Source organism: Podarcis gaigeae (genome assembly GCF_964106915.1).
Source record: "Podarcis gaigeae genome assembly, chromosome: 13".
Lineage (NCBI taxonomy): Eukaryota > Metazoa > Chordata > Lepidosauria > Squamata > Lacertidae > Podarcis > Podarcis gaigeae.
The window spans coordinates 21,094,679-21,119,152 of NC_139689.1; the positions used below are offsets into that span (position 1 = coordinate 21,094,679).

The 24,474-nt window shown below is 41.3% G+C and overlaps 1 protein-coding gene across 10 annotated transcripts; it reads right to left on the reverse strand.

Annotated features, from left to right (window-relative positions):
- Nucleotides 1-1,388: 1,388 nt before the first annotated feature.
- Nucleotides 1,389-23,852, reverse strand: KASH5 (KASH domain containing 5). Of its 10 annotated transcripts, none has more exons than XM_083707930.1 (16): nucleotides 23,436-23,844; nucleotides 21,255-21,424; nucleotides 20,593-20,709; nucleotides 19,580-19,760; nucleotides 18,863-19,024; nucleotides 18,325-18,442; nucleotides 17,871-17,921; nucleotides 17,394-17,471; nucleotides 17,225-17,281; nucleotides 16,361-16,420; nucleotides 13,992-14,056; nucleotides 11,823-11,910; nucleotides 11,317-11,424; nucleotides 4,521-4,570; nucleotides 3,840-3,950; nucleotides 1,389-1,698 (listed from the first exon to the last, which is right to left on the reverse strand). In XM_083707930.1, exons 2-16 carry the CDS (start codon nucleotides 21,325-21,327, stop codon nucleotides 1,503-1,505), a joined length of 1,515 nt encoding a protein of 504 aa, XP_083564056.1. In that variant the 5' UTR covers nucleotides 21,328-21,424; nucleotides 23,436-23,844; the 3' UTR covers nucleotides 1,389-1,502. The 10 variants fall into 10 exon arrangements, 8 of the variants coding, with proteins under 8 accessions (XP_083564056.1, XP_083564058.1, XP_083564054.1 ...); XM_083707932.1 differs by having other exon boundaries at nucleotides 11,317-11,421; nucleotides 23,375-23,844; XM_083707928.1 differs by having other exon boundaries at nucleotides 23,375-23,844.
- Nucleotides 23,853-24,474: the final 622 nt, after the last annotated feature.

Sequence of the window (24,474 nt, forward strand, 5' to 3'; positions counted from 1 at the left end):
GAACATGTACCTATTTGGGTTGCATCTACCTAGTTCTGTTCTTATTGTTTCCATCCAGCTTTTTTGAACATGATTTTTTCAACAGAAATCCTGCAGATGTGGTAACTCTTCAAGAAGTGTGATAGGCATGCTTCTTGAACCAGCTCCTAATTTATTTTACAAGTTACCTGCTATTCAGTTGTTGTTGTACTGTTCTCAATGTTTTTTCCCCATTTTGACTTAATATGAGTATCACTGGAAACATATGACAAAAGAAAGCCAGACTGTTATCTCTGTAACTGGCCTTCTAGGTACTCCAGTACCTATTTCAGGGATAGTTGGGGTAGGGGCACAGCTTTTCAAGCAAAAATATTTTTGTAGTGTAGATGAAAGTGTTCCTTGCTTAATTTTTTTTTTGAAGTGTTGGATGCTGCCTCTGAAAGGAATTTACTGAGTTTGGATGGATTCCCCCCCCCCCCCCCGTGGTCTTAACCATACTGGAACCCCCTTTTATAATATGTTTTGCTACTGTTCTTCTTTCTGTGATGGAAGGGGGTGGAGAGAGGCTTTAGATAAGAAGCCTCCAAGCTCTATAATTTCTGGACTAATTTCTGAAGCTTACTGACTCCTGAGAAAGTAGTGAGGGGTGAAGCTTGGATGTGTGTATCAATCAAGCACCCCTCCTGCTGATTGTCCCTTCCCTATCTGGCAGATGCAAATTTGGGGAATCATGTCTTGGCTGCATCATTTGTAGTTCAAATCTGCAGCAGCTGCAAAATAATTGCAATGGTCAGGGTAAGGCAAGTCTAGGGTGAACTTATTCCTGAGGGTAGGCATTCCTTAGAAGGCTAACAAGTGGATAGGAATATGACTGGAGGCTGCAGAGGAGAGGGGCCAGGCACCTCATGAATGGGAGACACTGCATAGCTATTCATGCCATCGTTACAACAAGGAGGGCTACATTTTAGAAGGGATTTGAGATTTTCAGAAATTCAAACATTCTCAGGATGCACGGTAAAAGCATTCCATGCCTGTGCAGATGCCTCCTAACACACCTTCAAAATTGTTTGTGTACTGTGGTTAAATGGGCCTGTTCTAGAAACCAGCCCCATTGCCTTTAGCCAAACTCCTGACCTGCACTTTTGTTTATATGAAAGAAGACCTCCTTTTGCTTTTCCTGAACGTGATTTTTATTAGGCTGAAGAGGCTTCTCTTAAAGATGCCTAAAAATGCAATATTTGAAAATGGACAATAGTCTACTTTTTTTCACAAGTCACAAAAATACTGGAATGTTAGATCCCGGTCAACAGAGTGTTTATCATCTATTAGGTGGGAGCAGTGTGCTGTCTGAATGTCCCACAGACTTGGCAAAAAAAATAGTAATTGTGAATGTTGTGTCCACATGAAGATTAAACTTAAAAGTGGTTCACTCCATTTATTTTTTACAGGTTCTTTTATCTGTCTTGCATCAGGACTTCTTAGCAGCTTCCTTTTCTCTCCACAAACTAGGAAAGGGAATGGTGTTAGATAGGTGGTGGCTGTAGGTACTGCAGTTGCAATTGAGGCGAAGAGCATCCTTTGGATTCAGCCCAGGCAGGTTGTTGGTTGAACGGTAGCACTAAGAAGGACACTGCAAGCAGTGCAATGAATGCAGGGAGGCCTAGAAGAACCAGATTCCAAAGGATGTGCAGTAACAGGCAGCTGGATGAGACAAGAAACCTGTGTGGAGAGAGGACATTGTGCTGTTCATATGCCTGTGGGATAATTTCACACCACCAACTTCAACAAGCCTGTTCCAAGTTAACAAGTTTTGGAGGGGGTGGTGATAAGGAGACAAAAGCAAAGAGGAGAAACAGCCGATGGGGAGAGCTGGGAAAGTTGATGGAAGCAGTTGTGGTTTTCAGATAAGGCAGCAGAATCCCCAAAGAACAGCAAGGTGTAGCAGGGTGTGCAACACTGAACCACCCTGCCACTTTATATTGTAGACTGCACCTATTTTACTGTGGCCACCTGGGAACAGGGTAGTAAAAAGTGTGAAACACTAATACTGCCAGGAATATAGGAACAATTATGTGCAGCTTTCTCTCTGTGGGAGACCATGCAGTGTTTATGTGAGGGCCACTGGAGGGTGTTCCCCACCTGGACGTGTCTTGTATTACCATCACTGGTGGGGGGGCAAAGACTCCAGAACAAGTTGTGAGGGTCCACCCACTATGACCTCACCCTTGCTAGGACCGTGCATAACAGGAGCAAAAGGGGAGGAACTCCCGCTGCCAAGGGAAGTTGTGGAGACCAAGCAGCAAAAGCACTGGACAGGAGGTGTCAAGTACTGCAGCCCATGTTGGTATAGTTGCCTTCTTGTGTTGTCAGTTACTGAGATTCTAGTCAGGAAGTAGGTAGTGCATTTCATTTCTCCATGTCTTTTTAGAGACAAGTTCAAAAAGCTATGTCACTTAGTGACAGACGTTTGGCAGGCCATTGGACAACTACCACTGAGCCCTTAAGTCAGAGATTTCCAAACTGTGTGTTGCGACACATTTAGTGTGCAATGTGCAGGTGTGTTGTGTTAACTTCTGGTTTGCTAGTAAAACTGAATGACTGTGTTGCGAAATGATGCATGACTTTAAAAGTGTGTCACCAACAAGTTTGGAAAGCTCTGCCCTAAGCCATGCTGCTGGGGAAGTCTGCCAGTATCAAAAGCGTCCCGGGAGCAAGTCTGCTACCCCAGAGAATAGAACAGTGGCTAAGTCACAGAGTTTGATGGAGCTGGTGTTGAGCAGTTAGTCTATGGCTTGGAGACCACATGTCTCAACACCATCTGCCACTCCAGAGCTTTCCCCCAAAGAGCCCACAGGCATGAGGCTCTAGTACTTCATTCCTAAAGACTGGGGTGGCAGAAGTCAATAAGACGGCCATCTTCTGGACAAACAAGGCATTAACAATACCTGCCCAGTAGAAGTTTACTCCCACCAGAGGAACACTTTCTACATAATTTGATTTTCTGAATCAAAGGCTAGAAGGGAAGCAAAAAGGAGTGGCCAAGATGTGCTTGGGAACTGAGTAGAATAAATACATACTAAGAAGAATGGGAAAACTTAACAAAAGTTAGAGCAGATAAATACCCCACACCACTTTGATGGATTCAGACTGTGGTTTATAAATTTGTTAAATAAACAAATTAGAATACAGGCTCTTTTCCTACTCCAGCTGTGTGCAGTGAGGAATCCCAAAGTGACACTACTGCAGCGCTCAAGAGAGAAATGAGCAGGAACCTGGATGTGTGCATGGAGCTAGAGGGCACATTAACCTATCTAGCTTTAGATGTTACCAGGGTGGGACTGTGCAGATTTAGAGCGCATATTGGGACTGTCCAGAGAACATGAAGAAGGGTGAATGGGCTAGCTTCACACTTTGTGTCCCTTAATTTCTATACCAACAGGCAACTACAGTATAGCAACCAACTGCCTGGGAACCCTTAGTCCTAAATTCAAATATGTGGGGCTAAGCATGGTTACTCAGTAGTGGAGGAAAGGCATCCTACTTGGGTCTAAAAGTGATCCCCTTTTTAGTATTCACAACACCCACAGTGTATGTGGTCACAATACACTGACAGTGTCTTCTGCAGCTGAATTCTAGCTCTGCGTCAATCTAGACAGCAGCTGTAAGAGATCTGCTAAAGGTGAGGGATGGACATGGGAAGGAAGGGAATCTACTTAAAGGTGAAATGCTCTATATGGCCACATAACCCGATATGGCAGGAAAGTTTTTCCACAGCATAAATCTTACAAAGGAGTTCCAACAGTGAGGCACAAATCACATTCTTGTCAAAACTGTCTGTGACAACTGCAGTAGTTCCTGACCTTTGAAGCAGGATTTCAAGCAAGTTTTCATCTGACTTCTCCCTAACAGTTGGGATTAGCTCGCCACACACTGGGACTAAAGCTTGTTCCTGAGAGGCTGTTGTAGAATCTCTGAAGAGCCAAGCACATGAAAACACCTCATATGTCAAAATACTTAATTTGGAACATTTGTTTCCTGTCGTTTGTTGCGCCACAGAAGCATATGCATAAGTTTAATAATTCATCTCATCCTGAACATAGTGCTTTAATTTGATTTCACCACTATGCATCTGGTATTAACAGCAACTGTACACTGGAGAGGATTACAGTCAGGGATTTGGGCAGCAAGGCATATTCTTTCTATTTTTCCTTACAATTAGGGCTAATCCAGGAACAGGCTTGTGCCTATATCCCAGCTTCAGACAGTCCTTGAAACAGTGCAAGAAACCAACTGTTCCTAGAGCATATGCTATATAAGTCATTTTCAGTTTCATATTACTTTCTAGACTGACCTATTTGAAATTGATTCTTTAAACCTTCTGTGTGGAAGATTATGCTCATGTTTTGCTGATTAGAAACATGATTACAAAGTGTAGTATGATACAGTGCCCTCCTAAAAACAAGCTGTTTGTTGCTCATCCATTATACTTAAAGTAGACCACCTCATCTTGCCTTATGGTAGGGGCCAACATGCACACTTACGAGTCTGCTGAGCTGAGCGATGTGGTTTCTGGAAAGGTAGAACACACAGCCTTGGAGAAAACAAAATTGATAGGTGTGATGAAGATGTTTTTTAATGCAAATTAAACAAATTATGTCTACATACTAGCCTCCTTATTATTTCTCTCCTGTCTGAGAGTCTGTTACTTTGCAGTGCGTTTGATACACCAAATGACTCCTTGTGACATTTGAAAGTTTTAATTCTCCACAATGCTTTTAAGAAATATGTTCCACAAAGCAATTCAAAAAGGAACAAAATCCTGCCAGAACAGGTACAAATGCTGTACCTAGTCTATGTGCAACCATCCCCCCACCAACAATTTTACACAGCCTTGAACGTGCTTTTCACAGTATGCAAAGTTGTCATGCAATTGCAAAACATTAAATGCTATGTAGCTAACTAGGTAAAGGTAAAGGGACCCCTGACCATTAGGTCCAGTCGTGGCCGACTCTGGGGTTGCAGCGCTCATCTTGCATTATTGGCCGAGGGAGCCGGCGTACAGCTTCTGGGTCATGTGGCCAGCATGACTAAGCCGCTTCTAGCGAACCAGAGCAGCACACGGAAACGCCGTTTACCTTCCCACCAGAACGGTACCTATTTATCTACTTGCACTTTGACGTGCTTTCAAACTGCTAGGTTGGTAGGAGCAGGGACCAAGCAACAGGAGCTCACCCCGTCGTGGGGATTCGAACCGCCAACCTTCTGATCAGCAAGTCCTAGGGTCTCTGGTTTAACCCACAGCGCCACCCGCGTCCGCCACCCGCAGCTAACCATGTAGATGAAATCAAACTCTTTTTGAGAATGTTAACGAACAGTCATAAGGAAAGTTGTCATGGAAAAGAAAGGCTTCTTTAGCAAACATATCACCTGAGGTGCATTTCCTATCCTTATCCCTAAAACAGACTTCTTCTAAAATGTTGTAAGTAATTTGCATTCACATTCCAGTTATATCCAGGATCACTTCCAGTATCTTACAATTTCTTGCTCTTTATCTTTCAGTAGTGGTGGGGAGCCTGTCGCCCTGTAGTTGTTGGTGGACTTCAGCTCCCATAATCTCTTACTGGCTAGGGCTAATGGGAGTTTGGGGTCTAGCAACTCTAGAGGACCACGAGTTCCCCACTCCTGCCCTGCAGCTTCTTCCTTGGTTCTTTCATCCTGCTTCCCCCTTTGGCCCTCCAGATGTTTTGGGACTACAACTCCCATGATCCCCAGCTAATAGAACCAGTGGTTAGGGGTGATGGGAATTGTAGTCCCAAAACATCTGGAGGGCCGAGTTTGCCTATGCCTGTACTACAGCTTAGTCCCCAAACCCAAATGGTGGGTGCAATCTCTTCCCATTGCCACTTTTAAGAGAGATTTATTTTGAATCCTTTGGCCATCTTATGCCTGTTTCAGAACTAATATTTTTCTAGGACTGTTGTACTTCCTGTTTCAGGGGAGGTCAATAACCCCCATGAGGACCAGAAGAGGAATGACTGCTGGGAGGAGTGCAGAGAAAAAATGCCATGCTGCACCTGTAGAAGCAAAATCAAACGCCTTTTACTGCTACCTCAGCAGCAGTAAAATACGTCTCTCTCTTCTCTACAACCACAGCTGGTGCTGTAACTCTCCAACAGTTTGACTTTACCCCCGAAGGCACACTCTTCCATTGTCTCCCGAGACAGACAGATGCCAGCAATAAGGGGGAACCTCCTGTATGCGTATAGAAAAATAATATTTCTAATGGAAAGTACTGAACACTTTTCACTGGCATGTTAGCATTCCACGCACAGGTGTTTTTTTAAAAAATATACAATTCCTCCTCCACACATCACACACACCTGCTGCCTAAAGCAGGACAGTCTGGAGCAAGTATTATTATTTATTATTGACTTATTTAAGGTATAAACTGGCCATTTTTTCCTTTTTAAGGAGTCGCCTTCACCGCAGAAAAATGATGAAGATAAGTTGGCATCACCAAGAATGTACACCAATGCTTTTCAAAGGTTCCACAAAAATATGGGAGAAAGGAGTGACTGCTTCTGCCTAGTTGTTGTTGGCATCCATCTGTCTCGAGAGACAATGGAGTGTGCATTCAGGGGTGAAATCAAGCCACTGCATTAGCAGCAACAAAGTGACCTCCCCGGGGCACAAGCCTGGGCTGTGTATAGAGGCCCTGGGCTACTCAAACAACAAGACCCCCCTCTCAGACTCGCTGATGTAGTCCAAAGGAAAGCAGCGCAATACGTCTGGCACCAGCTTGACTGCAGGAGTTGCCAGAAGGAGGCATACAAAGTGCTGTCCAACCATCTTTGGAACCAAAAGGTTGGTAATCCACAAGGCAGTGTAGCTGACACCTATCTCTTTCATTGGAGGAGTATGGTTTCTTGGCATACGTGTACTTTCAGCTTCCTCATTCCAAGGATGGAACAACCCAATGATGGAGGCTGTTCCCACAAAACGAAGGGAAAATAGAAGGGTATCTAGTTCCATCAACTATAAACAGAGGAAGGAAAGAGTGATGAGTCTTCTTACTGATATGAATCTTTGGCCTTCTTCAGCATCATTCAGAAAAGGAAAATCTGCTTCTGAGGTTTTTTTTAACTAAACTCCAGTACAATCAAACAAATGTTGAGATGATGGAGTCAGGTGGTGGCTGTTACGGTAAGCAAGCTCCATTTGCAGTAAATAACCCAACATGGGAAGTAATTGTGATTTTTGTATAAAAGGCACTAGACTCAGATAAAGGTTTTTCTTCTTCTTCTTTGTCTGATCCTTTTCTCATCTAATAGAAAAGCAATTATCTTTCAACAAGGTACAAGCTCCCGTATTTGCACTTGGGTAGATGGAAAAACAACTCTTTGGCCTAGGAAAGGGTAATTTGCAAATACAATGTGGTAGAGACACATTATCTCATTGTAAAGAAGGAATTTTTCATTAGTCTAAATAGAATGAAGAGAGGCTGTCCACTCTTTCTTTTTGTTCATCCTAGCTTTAGGACCATTAGTTATATGCCTTAGAACACCAGACATCAAGGGAGTCCAAACTGGGGGGAGAAAACTATATGATTGGACTCTTCACTGATGATTTAATGATTATGACACCTGACCCGCTGAACATGGGAGCAGCAAGACTTCAAGAGCTTAACAACTTCACAATACTATCAGGCCTGCGGGTTAACTTCTCAAAATCTGAAGCTTTATGCTTCAATGTACCACCCAGCAACAAAAACTCATCCACAGAACTCACAGGCATTAGACTCTGTCACACGAAGCTAAGATAGTTAGGAATAAGTATAACAAGAAACCTTAACAGACTCTATTCACAAAACTATCCCCCTGTATGGTGGCCAATTCTTTAAACTTTGAAAAAGAAATATGGTATTTTTCTATGTTAGGGGAAGAGGGGAACTTTGGAAGGAACTTAGAAGGGCATATTTTAAAGGTCTAACAGCCATGCTTTACCTTGCTGCATATTTTGTGTTTTTAAATCTCTGCTGGGGTTATCTCACCAGAGTACTTGCTCCAAACCTGGATGTTGGCATCCAGGGAATTCTCCTCTTCTATACCTATTTTTTTTCCTTACCACCAACAAGATCATCTGAGCTTTGATCTCCCTGCTGGGATGCTGATGATAGGCTGGGTAAATAAAGTATGTTATGTGCTTCATTATTATTTGTGATAAGATGGGTAACACAATTGATTCCAACTATTAACTGAAAGGGGACGCGGGTGGCGCTGTGGGTAAAACCTCAGCGCCTAGGACTTGCCGATTGCATGGTCGGCGGTTCGAATCCCCGCGGCGGGGTGCGCTCCCGTCATTCGGTCCCAGTGCCTGCCAACCTAGCAGTTCGAAAGTACCCCCGGTTGCAAGTAGATAAATAGGGACCGCTTACCAGCGGGAAGGTAAACGGCGTTCCGTGTGCTGCGCTGGCTCGCCAGATGCAGCTTGTCACGCTAGCCACGTGACCCGGAAGTGTCTGTGGACAGCGCTGGCTCCCGCCTATAGTGAGATGAGCACACAACCCTAGAGTCTGGCAAAAGGCAGGGGTACCTTTACCTTATTAACTGAAAGGGAAAACCCCAGCAATACTGGATTCCTGCTTTCTGCCACTGATCTGTATATTTTTTCAAAGCCTGTTTCCAACTGTGTGTAGCTAGACAGAGATTAGAATATTGGTGCCCTCCCATTCCAGACCTTCTTTATCTCTGATCACGTTCAAAATGATTTCTTTAGCTGAAAGATGTGAAAATTTTACCAAGATGTCTCTCAGTCTGTTGTTGTTGGACTGCAAACTAGCACCAGAGTGATAAGCAATGTCAGTGTCAGTAATGGAAGGCAGGCATTATTTGATTAATCAATATAAAATGAAGGATTTAGTATCAAACTTTTTCTGAGTCTCTTCCAAGCCTCTCATTTTAACATTTAAATGGTGCAACGCATTGTCTGACATTTACAAAGCGGGATATCTTTAGCTCAGTCAGACAGCTTTTAAATTATTTTTTAATGCTTAATTCCCATTTTAGTTGTTTCATTTGCTATTGCAGCAACATCCAAGATTGTGATTCTGTCATCCAATGAAGTTTCTATAGGTTTTAAGGCTGATTTCCACTCTTCCTGCAGATCATTTTTTAAATCTTGCTTCAGTTTGTCGAGAAGTTAGCTCTAACAGCATAATACTTTCCATTGCCTTTTTCTTTTTTGACAGTTTAGCTGTCTTGGCTACCATCATGGGCTTTTCCTTTTCTCCTGAAAGCTCCACAACTAGGGTCAGATCTTTCCATTAAATGTAAGATCAGAAATATTTTTGCCTTTAAATTCTTTCCTTTTGCTACATCTCCCTTATCGGCATTCACAGTATCATTGATTTTTTTAGTTTAAACAGGAATTAGAGCCTGATTTATGGCAACAATGGTCAAAGATAAAGACTTATGCTACAATTTTGTTTGGTGACATCCAGTCCTATTTTTCTAGGGGGAAAAGGTGCCAGAACTCACAATGAATGCCTTTTTTGTTCTCTTATAATGGCAGTGGCACCCATCTGAGAGGTACCGGAACAGAGTTCCAGCAAGTTCCAGCTGAACTTCCAGACTTTGGTGATAAGAAATGTGACTGAAAATGCACTGCAAAGTGCATAACACTTGCTTGACACAATGTTGTCTACTCCCCCTGCAAACTAATTCAGGGAGGCATATGGTTTCCAGGATTTTTGTCAGAATCCTGAAAACTGTTCCTTGAAAATGTACCTTTATTGAGATTCCGAACTGCAGCCTCAAGGAAGCTCAGAAAATGCTGTCTGTGGACCTTTACATGTAAGTAAGCATTTCCAGACAAACTATCATAATCTCCAGAACAGTATTATTCAAAATAGTACCTGCTTTCTTAGATACCGAGCAGCTAATGTCTTTTTGTTAGTATTCATACTAAACTTCCCTACTGCTAATCACGTCCCTGTTAGCTCCACCGGTGCCCGTTTTGTAATTGAACACAGACTGTGTAGTCTGTGCACCCCACAGGAAACCTAATGGGCTTTTGCATTTTTCTAATGCCAATGCTGGAGTCCCGCTTTCCCTTGAAAATGAGGCCGATGGGCCATATGTCTCTCCAAACTTTCAGCGTTGGCTTTGCTTCTGTGACTTGCCATGGTACAAACACCCATTTAAACTGTCAGCATCTGGCTCATATATGACTATGAAAGTAGGAGAAAAGGCTCCTCTTCACTACAACATGACAAACATCTTCCCTTCAATCAACTGGATAGCAAATGCTCTTTAAATAGGAGGATGAGATTAAGACAGTGTGCTTGCCTTGTGCAGCTTGTCGTCTTCCAGCTCCTACATCTAACATGGCTTTCTTTTCCCCCACGTTCATGTCCACTAGTATATGCCCAAGTTAACAGGGGTCTTTTTCAAGATGCAAGGACAGGGCACGCTTTATCAACACCCACCCATACAGTCCTCAGTTCCTCCCCTCCAATTGCCAACAAAATGCTACTGCAGCTTGCATAATAAAGAAACAGCTTGATTTCACAAAACCCCTTTAACAAATAGGGCAAGCGAGAGCACAACTGACTCCACCCCAAAGGCATTAGCCACAATGTCCAATTCATAAGATTTCTGGTCATGCACTCTTCTTAAACTGAGCAGGGGACTTGTTCATATTTTCAGCACCATAACTTTACACCTACACAAATTCCTACATGCTTGCAGCAACAAAAAGGCAACAAGTCCCATCCACACTTTGATGTGACAGCAAATGCATGTCTACCAGCTGGAAGCCACAGTATTCTTGGTGCTTTTGCTTATACTATATTCCAATTTGTAGACAGAGAGAAACAGAACAGTGGGAGGCTGCTGGGATAATGAGTCACACCGCACATTGGGTCCTTAGTATTAAAGTATATCTTGGCAGGCCTCAGAACTAGAGTTCAGGGAAAGGCTACCAAGGTAATGAAAGATAAGACTATGGATCATGCTCTGTTTTCTAGAAAAAGAAATATATACAGCACCTGTCCCAACAACACAAAATTAGAGCTAGCTCCAGATATCAGTAGGTAAAAAGTTATTTTGAGAAAATCAGAGGTGTGTGCTATGGGATGGGGTGGTCAGGTCAGTTTTTGAGATGACTTTCCATTTTTGAAACAGGGCTCAAAGTTTAAAGTGCTGCTTGGTGTGAAGTCAATTTAGTTTCAATATTACTAACAGCATACTGGTAGCTTTAATTCAGCACACATGTTCTCTGGAATAAAAGGAAGAAAACTTCATTATTTTTCTTACCACTTGTGAATTCCACACTTACCCTTTCTGCCAAAGATCCAATGTCACCTGAAGCCAATGGATCTGTCACCAAAGATGTCAACATCCCACACAAAGGACTAGGCAAATCAGCCTCCTCGCCAAACTGCTGCTGAAGACAGCAAGGGACTATCATCATTTTATAGTCCAATAAATCTTAAGTCTTTCTTCAACATATACTTCTGTGACACAGGTGCTGCTTTTCTCCAATACACAAAAGTGTAATATCTTGTTACTGGCAAAATGTTATTTTTCTCCCATTTAGCACAACAACAGCTACTATGAGTGTCGTAATTGTGTGAGTATCACAGGCTGGTCCTGGATAGTGCCTGCAACATCACTAGTGCTGAGCAACAACTCCCTTCAAACTAGATAAATGTGTAACCCTGTACAGCAAGCATCTACCCAAGACTCTGGGTTTCTCTGAATTAAGTCTTGAGATCCTTTCCATTTATGGTGAGAGCAATGGTAAGACATTCCAAGAAGCTATACTCATTTGTGGCTTCTTACTCTCTGTGATTCTTCAATTTCCATCCAGAGTGGCTGTGCAGGGACCTGTGAGCTGGTCTTCACATTTTCTAGGAAATCTCCTGGCAGCCTGCATCAAAAAGAATGTTAACAGTTCGTTGTGTCAAACAGAACTGCAAACAATTAAAATGGGAGTTTACATGAACCTCCTTGGCCACATAACTCAGGATCAACAACTTACCTTGTAATTAACAAAGCAAAATTAACAATAAACATTAACATAAAAATAACAACATAAAAATTAACAACGCTATTAGTACTCTTCTACACTAGAATTTCCTCTGGAATTTTCATGCTTTGCTCACTTACAATTTATGGGTCATCTGCATGCTGTTATCAAATCATTGTCCTCCTGGGTTCTCCCTATGGTGATTCTGTCTTTTGTTCAGACTATACTAGAACAATCTCCACAGGGGTAGATCACCTTAGTACTATTTTTCTGTATTTTTAAAAGCTGTACAGTGATATACCAGGTGGGTGTACCTATCATCATGTATCTGTTATTTCACACACCTTCACTATTACCCTTTCCAGTCAGTTCTACTTTAATAGCATGCTTATTTTTAATTACTCTCTTAATTCACACTAAAACACCTTTTCAACTATAGTTTAAAAAAATATTATTAAAATGTTTCTCCAGGACTGCTTGGTGTTCTTTAGTACAATTTTTTAAAAATAAATCTTTAAAAACACAGCCTTTCTGGTTGGAATCATTTCTTAATCGGTTAATTTGTGCCAAAAGAGTTTTTTAGCTTAGCCTTCCTTTTTTAAAAAAAAGTTGTTATAATCACACAATAGCACCTAAATAAAAACAAAACACTTTTTCCATTTACTATTGCAGCAGGAGATAGGAGGTTTTATCAGTCAGTTATGAAAGATGGCAAGCTTGGATGCAACCCAATTTGTTTTTTAAAGACTTTATTTGTGTCTGTCAAAGACTGTTTAGGTCTGGATAACATTAGGATAGCGAGGTAGATTAGATGACCTTAATATATATTTTCCCAGCTCTGATTTTAAAAATCAAAATAAGTCCTTTAGTAGAAGTGCAAATCCCTGTCTCACTAAAGTGCAAAGCAAAATTATCCATGTTCGTAACACACCCAGACCTGACCTCAGTGTCTCCCTAGCAAGTCAGAACAAATTATTTCAGATTCTTAGTGCTAGTCACAAAGAACTGGGTCACAGAACATGATGTGCGTGCGTAAGAGAGATGGACAGGTCTCGGAGAGGACAAAACTAATTTCTCTTGAGACAGCAAATTAAGCTGCATCTGTTCTGTTTCTTGAGCACTCCCGAGGTACAACTACCTGGGGCCAGATAAATCATTCCCTAAACATTCCAGCTCCCTGCTCAGCTGCTTTGTGGACTTGTTAAGTCTTTTGAAAGAAGAAGAAGAACAACAGAATGAGAGCAATAAGGATGATACGAACAACCTCATTTAGTCTTGGACAGATCATGCAACTATGAACTGTCCCCTCTGAGGAAAAAGCTGTCTGCTTTCACTGTCTGAATATCTGCCTCCAGGGGGCACTCAATTTTAACAGCTTTACCAGAGCTTAATATTACACTACTGAAAAAGTATTGAAAAATTACTATTAATAATAGCAATAACAATTTTATTCATGCATTTAGTTAAAATTTGTATCCTGAACCATCACTAAACCTCAGGGTGAAGTACTACAATTTAAAACTAGCTCTTCCAAATACAAGGGAATTAAACAATACATGCTAAAACCCCATACGCTTCAGAAGTTTAATTCTATGCAATTAAAATTAAATCAAAAGGTCTTGCTAACAATCCTCAAAAACATAATAGCTTACTTAGTGGTATATTCTTAGAATATGATTCATACAGAATTCAAGCTAATCATAAACAGGGAGCATTCTGACAACTGCCAGTTAAAAGAATGAAATAATTAAATCATTTTGAAATTGCTTTTGGGATATTTTTTAGGAAAATTCAAAAAGCATTTCACTGTCCCGAAAGGATAATTTTTAGTTTAACACAATAATGATTTTACAGGCAACTGTAACGAAAACCATAGCGCTATCCCTGTCTGGACACCACACCTTCCTTTATACTAGATACATCTGGGCTTGCTGTATCCTAACCACCCTCCAAAACACCTAGCTTATTCTGGCAACACTTACACATATTGGTCCTGATAGGATTGGGACAGGTGTTCTTGAAGTCTGCTGACCTCCAGTTTCAGTTCCTAATGGAGATCACAAAGAGAACCTGGTGCACAAGTATGATAGCTACTATACTAGCACAAAGTAAAGTGGGGAAGTCTGTATGGGTCTACCTTGCAAGGTCTTGTGTACAATTCTATAAACTTTTCAGTGTTTCTTTTTCAGTTTAACATTTCAAAATAAACAATTTACATAATACCATTTAATCAGTTGCTTCCCTCCTTCCCCTTCCATGGTTCATTTTGTTTGCCTATTATACCTGCATATTTTACTATAACCATTTTAGTCAGTTCTCCAATCGTACAATACTCGAATATTAGTTAACCTGTTGAATTTATCTTAATGCTGCCAGTGTTTTCAGCTGTGTGCAATTATTTTCCATATACTCAACAAAAGGTTTCCACTCCTCTTCTTGCTCTCTTATTCTATATGTTAGCCCTGCTAGTTCCACAAATTCTATCATCTTAAGTTACCAGTCTACCTTACAAGGGACCTCCCTCACTTTCCATTTTGGGGCTAATACATTAGCTGCTGTTGCAGCATACATAAATTTTTCTGACACCTGGGAACTTCTGCTTGAACTATTCCTAACAAGAATGCCTTTGATCTTTTGGGGAAAGTTGTTTTAAACATTTTTTTCATCTCATTGTAAATCATTTCCCAATACTCTTTAACCTTTTTACATGCCCACCACACATGAAAAAAGATTCCCTCCATTTCTTTACATTTCCAACACAAATCTGATTCTACTTTATACATCTTAGCCAACCTACTCAGAGTTAGATACCATCTATGGATCATTTTCATGTGATTCTCTTTCAATGTATAGCATGCAGTAAATTTCAAATCATATCTTTTTTCCATTCTTTGAGGCAGCTTAAATTATTAACAATCAGGATTGTTTGGAATAATTTTAGGAAGTACAGTGGTACCTTGGTTCCCGAACAGCTTAGTTGCCGAACAAATCAGCTCCCAAATGCCGCAAACCCAGAAGTGTTCCAGTTTGCGAATGTTTTTCGGAAGCCAAACATCTGACACGGCTTCTGCTTGAGTGCAGGAAGCTCTTGCAGCCATTGGAAGCTGCGCCTTGGTTTTCAAATGGATTCAGGAGTCTGTTTGACGGATTAAGTTTGAAAACCAAGGTACCACTGTATATTAATTTTGATGGCTGAAATTTAACCTAGTAGGGAAAGCGTCATCCTTTACCATATTGCCAACTCTTTTAAAATCTCCTTCCACAGTTTAATATAATTATCTTGAAATAAGTTGAGATTTCTCACAGTCAGCCAAATCCTCAAATTTTTCAACTGCTCATCCATGTTTTTGACTAACATCTTGGTCTTTTCTGTGTCTATTTTAAAACCCGCCACTTCTCCAAAACATTTAATTTGCTCTAATGCCTTGGGAACATTTATGTTGTTTCAATGTTAACTCCACATCATGTGAAACTTTTCACTTTCATTTGTTTAAATATCAGAGAGTTATGTTAGCAGTTTTTGCACTGTATGCATACTGCTCCCCATCCAGTAGTCTATGTGTCCCTTTTCCTAGGGTAGCCTCTGCTATCTGTCATAGACTGAAGATTAGCCTTTGGGATCTACAGCTGTGAACCTGTTATTCATCATTTCCCATGCCTTATCATTATTACCAATTCTGACTTGTTTTTTCTGTGGTCATAGAATTTGATGGGGGATACTTCTGCTTAATACACAACTAACTAACTCCAAATACAGCTGCCAGTCTGCTGATGGGAGCATCTGGATGAGAACATGTGATTACCACTGTTGTAATATCTGCACTAGCTGTCCATCTACTGCCAAGCTGGGATAAAGATCTTCATATTGTCTTACGAAGCCCTGAAGAACTTAGGTCCAGAGTACCTTGGGGACCACCTGAACTCTTATATCCCTGCTTGGTGACTGAGATGATCTTCAGGAGCATTGTTGGTTGTTTCCCAAGCTGGTGAGAATCATTTGACAACAAGCAACCCAAGACTTTAGTGTCATCAGCCCAGTATCGTGGAGTACTCTGACAATAGAGATTTAGCAGGTGCCTTCTGTTTCAGCTTTTAAGCTCCTGCTGAAAACTTTTCTAGTCCATCAGGCTTATGCAGGCAATTAAGAATACATCTTTCCATAGTTGTTGACTATTTTCTGATTTTAACATTTTTACATGTTTTTTATTGTACAGTTTTACATATTTTAAAAAATAAATAGCAGTATAGAAATATTTTTATAAATAAATAATTGTTCACTCTAGACTGTAATATATATATATATATATATATATATATATATCACTCTAGATTCCTCCTAGTCCCACACTACCTGTACTACCATTCTGTATTCATCCAAGGTGACCGTTAGTTCTTCAGCATGTTTTGTTTTCTGTAAACACAAAACATAATCAAACATAATAAAAACCAAACAAACAAAAATGTAACTCAACCTCATCTCAAAGCAAACCATAATCTTACAGAGAACCTCTGTCACCAAACTACCGGTAATTTTTCAAAATATGGATGGTTTCTTTTCCGAACCAAGTTATGTCTAGCGATGAGGTTGCAGTGACACCTAGTGATCCCTGAATACAGAGACAAGCCAAAGCTGTAAAAAATGTCAGAGGAAGGATGCATATAATACTTCAAAGATTATCAAGTCATACAAATAGGACCATAATGTTTAATCAATTACAACTTTAAAACTATTGTTTTTACCCGTGTGGAACTATAATCAATCAAATAAACTAATCACAATTAATCAACTAAGATTTGTTTAATTAGGTGGCAATATAACGTACAAACTAGCAACTTATCATGATGTCATGTACTTTTTCAGATAACTTCTTTCCCAATGGAAATACAGGGAAATTGTCTTCATGACACAGGTGGATGCTGCAAATGACTCCCTGTTCATACCACTGGAAACTACCACTCAGTCCATGGACTCACCAATGCACAAAATTGTTCAATGTAATTAAACCCAGTGTGTTGACAGGATAGCAAGAACGCTTTTCTTCCATGCAAAGAAGTGTGCAACTTGAAAATTCACCACATTACGAACAATATGTGGTGCTGCTATCACCCATAGTGTCACTGAACCCAGGAAAACAGATACTCCCAGATGCTCACCTCCATCATAGCACCTTAATTTCAGACTTCCAATTTGTCATTTTTCCTATATATACCTCACCTCATTTAGGGCAGCATCTTTGCAGGAGATAAGGTTTTCATATTCAGAGATCTGGGACTGCAAGAAGAAAGCAGAATACAAATAGATGCCCTCAAGTTATAGTCACAAATCCATACTACAAAAACAGCAGTCATCTGACAAACTAGTTGAACATGGTTTTTTTAAGTACCTTCATTTTAGCCTTCTTTGTAAACAGGTCTTTAATTTTACACTTTGAGCTTTCTTTCTCCAGAAGCAGTTTCTTGTTCTAGAAGACAAACGCAACAGACTTTTAACATTACTATCTCCCATGTGCTGCATCAGTTTGTTATTACACAGCCTCTGAGTTTGTTTGTTTTTTAGATTAATAAGGAAGATATCCATTCTGAAGGGATATCATGGTGTGTGCATATGTGTGATGATATCCTGGAGGAGGACATGTCGTTTCTTGTATGGAATTTCAGTACGCATGCAGTGATTTGTATGTAATGGATGCTTATTCTCCATTGTGCAGTTGACAGCTGAGATTTCACCTGTACTGTAATGCCACAAGTACAAACAGCAGCAATCTGCACTAAACCACATGCCTCATTTTCATACATTTATGTAATCCTACAGCTGACATGGCTGGTTTTACTTTTTAAAAGTCCCCATCGCCCCTGCTCACCATCTCCTGCACTTTATCCAATTGAACAGAAAGGAACTGCTGCTCTTTTACCTAAAGTTTGGAAGGGAATGTTACAGTTTGATTAGCCTGTATGAGGATCCAGAATTCCAATATAACATTTTTCAGCAAAAGGATAACCTGAAGTGGTTTGTGAAAGCTTCTTGTGCAGATATATTATCTAAACAGGCATAAACAGTAGTTTCTAAAAAGCCAGCTATCACAAGTTCATCGAACATGCTTTACAGAATTATCCACATGCACAACACATTTGCATGTGTATTCAACTACATGAACTCCTTTCTTCTCTGTTTCAGAAGAACTGGCTGAAATAAAAACCCAAACTCCCCAACCCAAAAATCAAAATGTCATTTGAATAATTCAAACAAATTGAGACAACGGTGTGTAAGCTTTACAAAACAGGAAAGTTTACCAGAAACTAAACTGATTCACCTACCAGCTGTCGGGCTTGTGCGTGCAGTTTACTATTTTCTTCTTCCAGACTTTTTGAGAAAACCTTCAGATCCTCTAATTCATTTGCCATCACCCTAGCTTGCTCCAAGGCTGGCTGGGTGCTGTAATAAAGAATGGTGGTTGTTTAGTTATAATGATCTGAATTCTACCTCCAAACTTCACTATCATCAAGCTATGTGAGAAAGACCCAAGAACTGGAAACGAAACAGGCGGTTGAAAAATAAAAGAAAAGCTTAATCCAAACCCAAACATATGTTTAGTAGGTAGCACTGTACTCAGAAGGGAAGGAAATAGGGAATGGTATTGAAGGTAAGGAAATACATGCACATCAGAGGGTACAGTGTCATATTACAATAACTCCTTTCAGCACAACCAATGGCCCCTCAATGTTCCACAGATTCAACAAAGCTCTTGCCCCACTTCCTACAGCCCTGTCTTCATTACTGACTAAATCTTCTACTATTTGCCTTCTTGTATTAGTCATAATTAATGATACCAGATCAAGCACTTCCAACATTTACCCTCTCAGCTTCCCCTTCAGGTCACAGATCTCCTCAGAGAGTCTTGAGTTGAGCTCTTCTGCAGCCTCAATAGTCTTTTGCAGCTTGGTGTTCTGCACTGCTAGCTGCTTGTTGCCATGTTGCAGATCTTGGATGCTGTTTGTTAGGTCTACAGCATCTTCCCTTTTGTTAGGAAAAAAAGCAGGTGGGAAAATAAGCCAGAATTATATTTCCCCTTTGCTTACATCATTAATAAAATTACATCAAATCCTGTTTTTCCTTCCTCTGCAGGTGATCAGAGCATTGCTAGTGGTCAGGGATAATTGTAGACAAAAATCTTTGGAAAGTCACCACCAGGGCAAGGCTGATATAAAGTCTCAATTTTTTAAAATGTTACTATTATGCTTTCTTAAAAGTTGAGAAAGTCACAGAGTCATGTATCTTCTTCATCCTCCATGCAAGCAAGCAAGCAGCATTAGAGTTCAAGCACAAATTCCGGCCAGGCAAAAATACATTGGGCGGGAGAGGAGCATGGCTCCAGAAGGTGTATGGCCTGGGGAGACGTCTGAGGGCCAGATAAGGTTTACCATCCCTACTCTAACTACTCATCATCTTAAAAGAAAATTCACCATGCCTCAGGTTCCCTTAGAATACTAACAATACAGACATCTCTCAGGGAATTTAATATTGAAACCAAGGCCATGTGTAAGGCAATATCTGACTACTACAATTACTAACCCCTCTTGTCGACAGTCTGAGATCCAATCTTTCATAACTGCACAGAAGGTAGAAAAATCAACAGCAATCCCTCTCTCTTGAGGGTCCAACCTCTTATATAGAGACCGAAACCTCCAGTCTTCACAGTTCTGCCCTGTCATCTCCTGCAAGTATTCAATGATTCGGAAGACAGACACCTCTCCTATAACCAGAATACAGGTAGACAGAATTACACAGGTAGGTAGAAAACTCAAATATAAAAATTGCATAGAACAATAAATCTGGATTTAGTTGTCTCTGCTATCTACCAAAGCAAGCTATTGTGATACGTTTTATATGTCTTTGTTTCTCCAGTTTAGAAAAAATGAGGCATTTGCAACTGATAAAATCGTCGGTCATAAATATATGAACTGTATATATAAACTAGTCTACATATCTGTATTGTTTTAAAATACCCCATAGCAGTAGCTCACAAAGCAATTTTGCTTGGTCTGAAAAGTAATGTGAATTTATATTTAATTTTTAATCCATTAGCTTCTAGTCTCCATGATTAAAGAAAATGAATGATGTATCAGGAAAGGAATAGTAGCTTTGTACCACTGCTTCCCTTTCCCACCCACTTCCTTCTTATTATCACTTATTTTCTTGTCTTTTCTTCTCTTTCTATTATACCTTAAGTAAAATAAATTTATGTAACTTTGAAGTACTGGGAGGAGTCCTGGATAATGTCTATCAATGAATGATTTTTATTTTTATTTTTTGCACATCCTAGTCAATAAAACTTTGTCTAAGAAGAAGAAAGTATTCCATCTTTCTGCTAGGACTTATTGTCATTAAAGTTGACCTGGAATTGTGTGCTTCTTCAATACAGTGATGTTAGGTTCACTGACAAGATGACATATAGCCAAGAGTCTATAATATATAACCTGATGCTAAACTATTCTGAAAGGTATTTGCACATCTTAACAAAAAACTGATCTCCCAGCAGTTTTGAAGACTGATAGTTTTCAACTGATATTAAAAAAACTTTCTACCTGTTTGTTCTGGATCACAGGCCTTGAATGTGCATTTCAGAACATGTTCTTCAGAGCATTGGCCTGCATTCAGGGTGATATTCTTGCTGCTGACGCCAATGCTGTCCCGTGGCATTGCTAAGGAACATGAGGAAGTAATATTTATATAAATGCTTTTTTTTTCTAAGCCTAGATTATCTGCAGACCAAGTCATCCTTCTGGGGCTGTTATGAAATGTATTTACAATCCCATTACTGAGGTGAGGGCATCTCAACCTGCTTGATAAAACCTTGGTAAATCAGCTGGGGGGCAAACTATGGTGGAAATCATATGAACTGGGGTGCTTCCAGATGACCTTTTTCCTGAGCATGCATCTTGATTTGTCTGCAGGGAGATTTATTATGTTACCTTAAAGCAAGTGCTAATTCAAACTTTCCAGTGCATTTCCCCATCACTTTCCTTTTCATTAAAAGTCTGATCTTTTGGGGAAGCAGGTTTGTTCCTCCTTATTAATTAATTATAACTGTGTGACCTGAATTTACTGATATGTGACTGAATCCCAACCAAAAATGGCAACAGTCTGGAAGTGCCCTGAGGAAGGGGAAGTGGTTCTAGGAGCAGATGTTTCTGACGCAGTTACAATACTGTTACATGACTGGCAGCTCAGAATGACCAATGCCTACTTTCTCTCGACAAGAATGCAGTTAACTGTCCAACTGCTTCATTTTCAAGTGACTTGTAATAAATATCCTCCATCAGCACACACAGGTAAGTTCCTCGACAATCAGAACTTGGTTCCACAGATGCGTTCTTATCCAGGAAAAATAGATTATAAGATCACTTCTGTGTGTACCTGCAACAAGCAAAACAAGAACATAATTCCAGTATCTGTGAAGCAAAAAAGCTACTTGGGTAATTAATTTGCCAGGCTTTGTGAAAGTAGCAAAATTAAACTCATTTGGACTGCCCCAACAACTTCATCTGTTCGAAGCACAAGTTTCATAAGACTTTAAGGCTATGTAACACTATATCCACTTATCTGGGAGTAAGCTTCCTCAAACTCAGTAGTACGTACTTCTGAGTAGACATATATAGAACTGCTGTGTGAAAGTTAAACCTGGCTTAAACATTGCATTAAGAAATACAATGATAAAATAGGGAGTTACTTTCATATCTCTTTGTGCGGCAGTAGCATGGATGTAGTTGATTAATTTGGAAGGTTTTCTTTGCTAACATCAGAATTATATTAGAAAACAGTATTTTCTCTCCTACAGGGCACACTGTGCTGTGTGTGCACAACAGGCACAGGTTTTCAGCTGTATCATAGTGTCGTGGACCTTGGATTGACTATATGATTTGCCATTTCACATATGTGGTAAAAGGTAAAGGTAAAGGTACCCCTGCCCGTACGGGCCAGTCTTGACAGACTCTGGGGTTGTGCACCCATCTCACTCAAGAGGCCAGGGGCCAGCGCTGTCCGGAGACACTTCCGGGTCACGTGGCCAGCGTGACATCGCTGCTCTGGCCAGAGCCAGAGCCGCACACGGAAACGCCGTTTACCTTCCCGCTGGTAAGCGGTCCCTATTTATCTACTTGCACCCGGAGGTGCTTTTGAACTGCTAGGTTGGCAGGCGCTGGGACCGAGCAGCGGGAGCGCACCCCGCCACAGGGATTCGAACCGCCGACCTTTCGATCGGCAAGTCCTAGGCGCTGAGGCTTTAACCCACAGCGCCACCTGCATCCTCACATATGTGGAGTGACCCCCAAATTTAGGTTTATTTAAATCAAAATAATGTATAATTAGGTTGAGATCCCTCCCTATGATGGTGTGGTTTTAGTTCGAACAAATTAACTGGGGAGTCCAACCTACTGTGAATGGCATGGAGGTGATGCATGGGGTTGGAACATCTATCTTTCTTTTTCTCAATTCAGAAAAAAAGCTGTTTTTTGTGGTGAAGGGATGCATTACTGCATGAGAAACAGGACAGGATAGATATGGATTGGGTATTCACTGCTTCACAAACCAGCGGTGAGAGGGCATTGGATGCAGAATTAACAAGTGTTTTAATCCAAAGTAACAGTTTATTTGGTAAAAGAGTATATATTAATAGCTGTAGAAGGCCAGGTTGCAATTGAAAGGGTACCGGTAATTAGGGTTTTTATTGGTTTATTGTGGTTAGCGGTAGGGGTCTGAGGCAGGAGAGGAGGAAAGCTGTTTTTGAGCCACAATTCTGAGCCGAAAGTTTGGCTTTGGCTCTTCCGCCTATGAAGGCAGCTCAGTTAACAAGATACTGTGTAGGGATAAAGGGCTGGTAGCCATAGTAATATTTGTCCGCAGGTCGGTACAAACCCCAAGGTCGTTGGACGGAAGAAGCTTTTTAACCTGCTTTTTAAAAGACATTTTCAATGGCAATGGATTTCATAACATTTTATGTGGCTTTAAGCTTTCTTTTCGAACTTGTGCCTGCCGCAACTGGTCTCCTCAGGGAGGAAAATAAATTCAATCAATAATTAAAATTTCAATAAATAAATAGCTCGAGCGTGCTTTGTAGCTTGAAGCCTAGCAGCTTAGCCATTATGGGCCGCCAACAGACGGCTTAAGCGAGGCCGGGTTGCTTTTGCTTCTCGAGTTGGCAGCAACGTTAGGAATTGGGAGGCTATAAATCCACGGGAGGGAGATTTTTGGAGACCCTCGGCCACGACACGGGTTAGGTCTAAATGTTCACCTGCGAAGAGAGAGAGAGGCGTTATCGTGGACTTTTATCAACTGAAACGGGGCAGATTTGTACAGAAAGGAATCTACCGTCGGGGTGGGGGGGGAGCGTGTAAGAAGGCCGTTTAGCGGGGACTCTTTGTTTTCGCACCGCGCAGCTCTCTCAAGCAGCCTTTATTCGCGAGGCTGAGGAAGAGCAGCCCCTCACACGAGGGAGAGAAGCCAACCGAGAAGCCGAGGTCGAAGCTTCCGAGCGAGGGAAGGAGACGCGGACGGAGAAACGTTGTCTCAGCGAGAGCTGAAGCACAAGCGGAGATATCCCTCCGCCGCGGCCTCCAGAGAGCGGGAGAACCGGACTCGCGCGCCGAGGCGTTGCTATGGGAGACGCAGGGAGAAAGGCGGGAAAACGCGGAAGCGGCGACGCTTGCGCCTGTTCCTTGGGCCCGTCGGTGTTTCCATAGGAAGGTGGAGAGGCAGGAAGTTCCTCTGTCAAGCCTTTCTCCACCATGGAAAGATGTGCTCGCCTGCTGGCTAGCTCACTCTCCACCAAACTTTTCTAGCCAGCCATGGGCGTAGCCAACGTAGGGGGGAACAGCTGCCTCTCCTTAATCAATACTGTACAAATCTAAGGTTCTGCCCCCACCCCTAACAAAAATTTCTGGCTGTGCCCATGTAGCTAGGTAGCCCTCTTGTTTTCTGCACCCTCCTCATTGGTTTAATTATTAATTTCTGTACCGTCCGTCGTCTGAAGAGAACGGAACAATTTTGTTGTTTAGTTGTGTCCGACTCTTCGTGACCCCATGGACCAGAGCACTCCAGGCACTCCTGTCTTCCACTGCCTCCCGCAGTTTGGTCAGACTCATGCTGGTAGCTTCGAGAACACAGAACAATTTACTGTACAATAAAAAGCACACAAAAATGCTTGCAAGCCTTGTGGGATATCTTTGGGAGAAGAAAAGTCTCAGGAGTAAACCCTACACAACATGGATGTAGCCAGGATTTATGTTGGAGGGGGAAGGCTTCATGTTAGGGGGAATAGAAACCCAGTTAAGTATTTGTATTGTGTGTTTTTTGGTGGGGAGAGGGGGCTTGGCTACGCCCCTGCTACACAAATCCAGAGTGGAGTCCCAAAGATAGTTGGGTGCCGCCTTGTATGCCTCCTTCCCTGACTCCTGCAGCCAAGCTGGTGC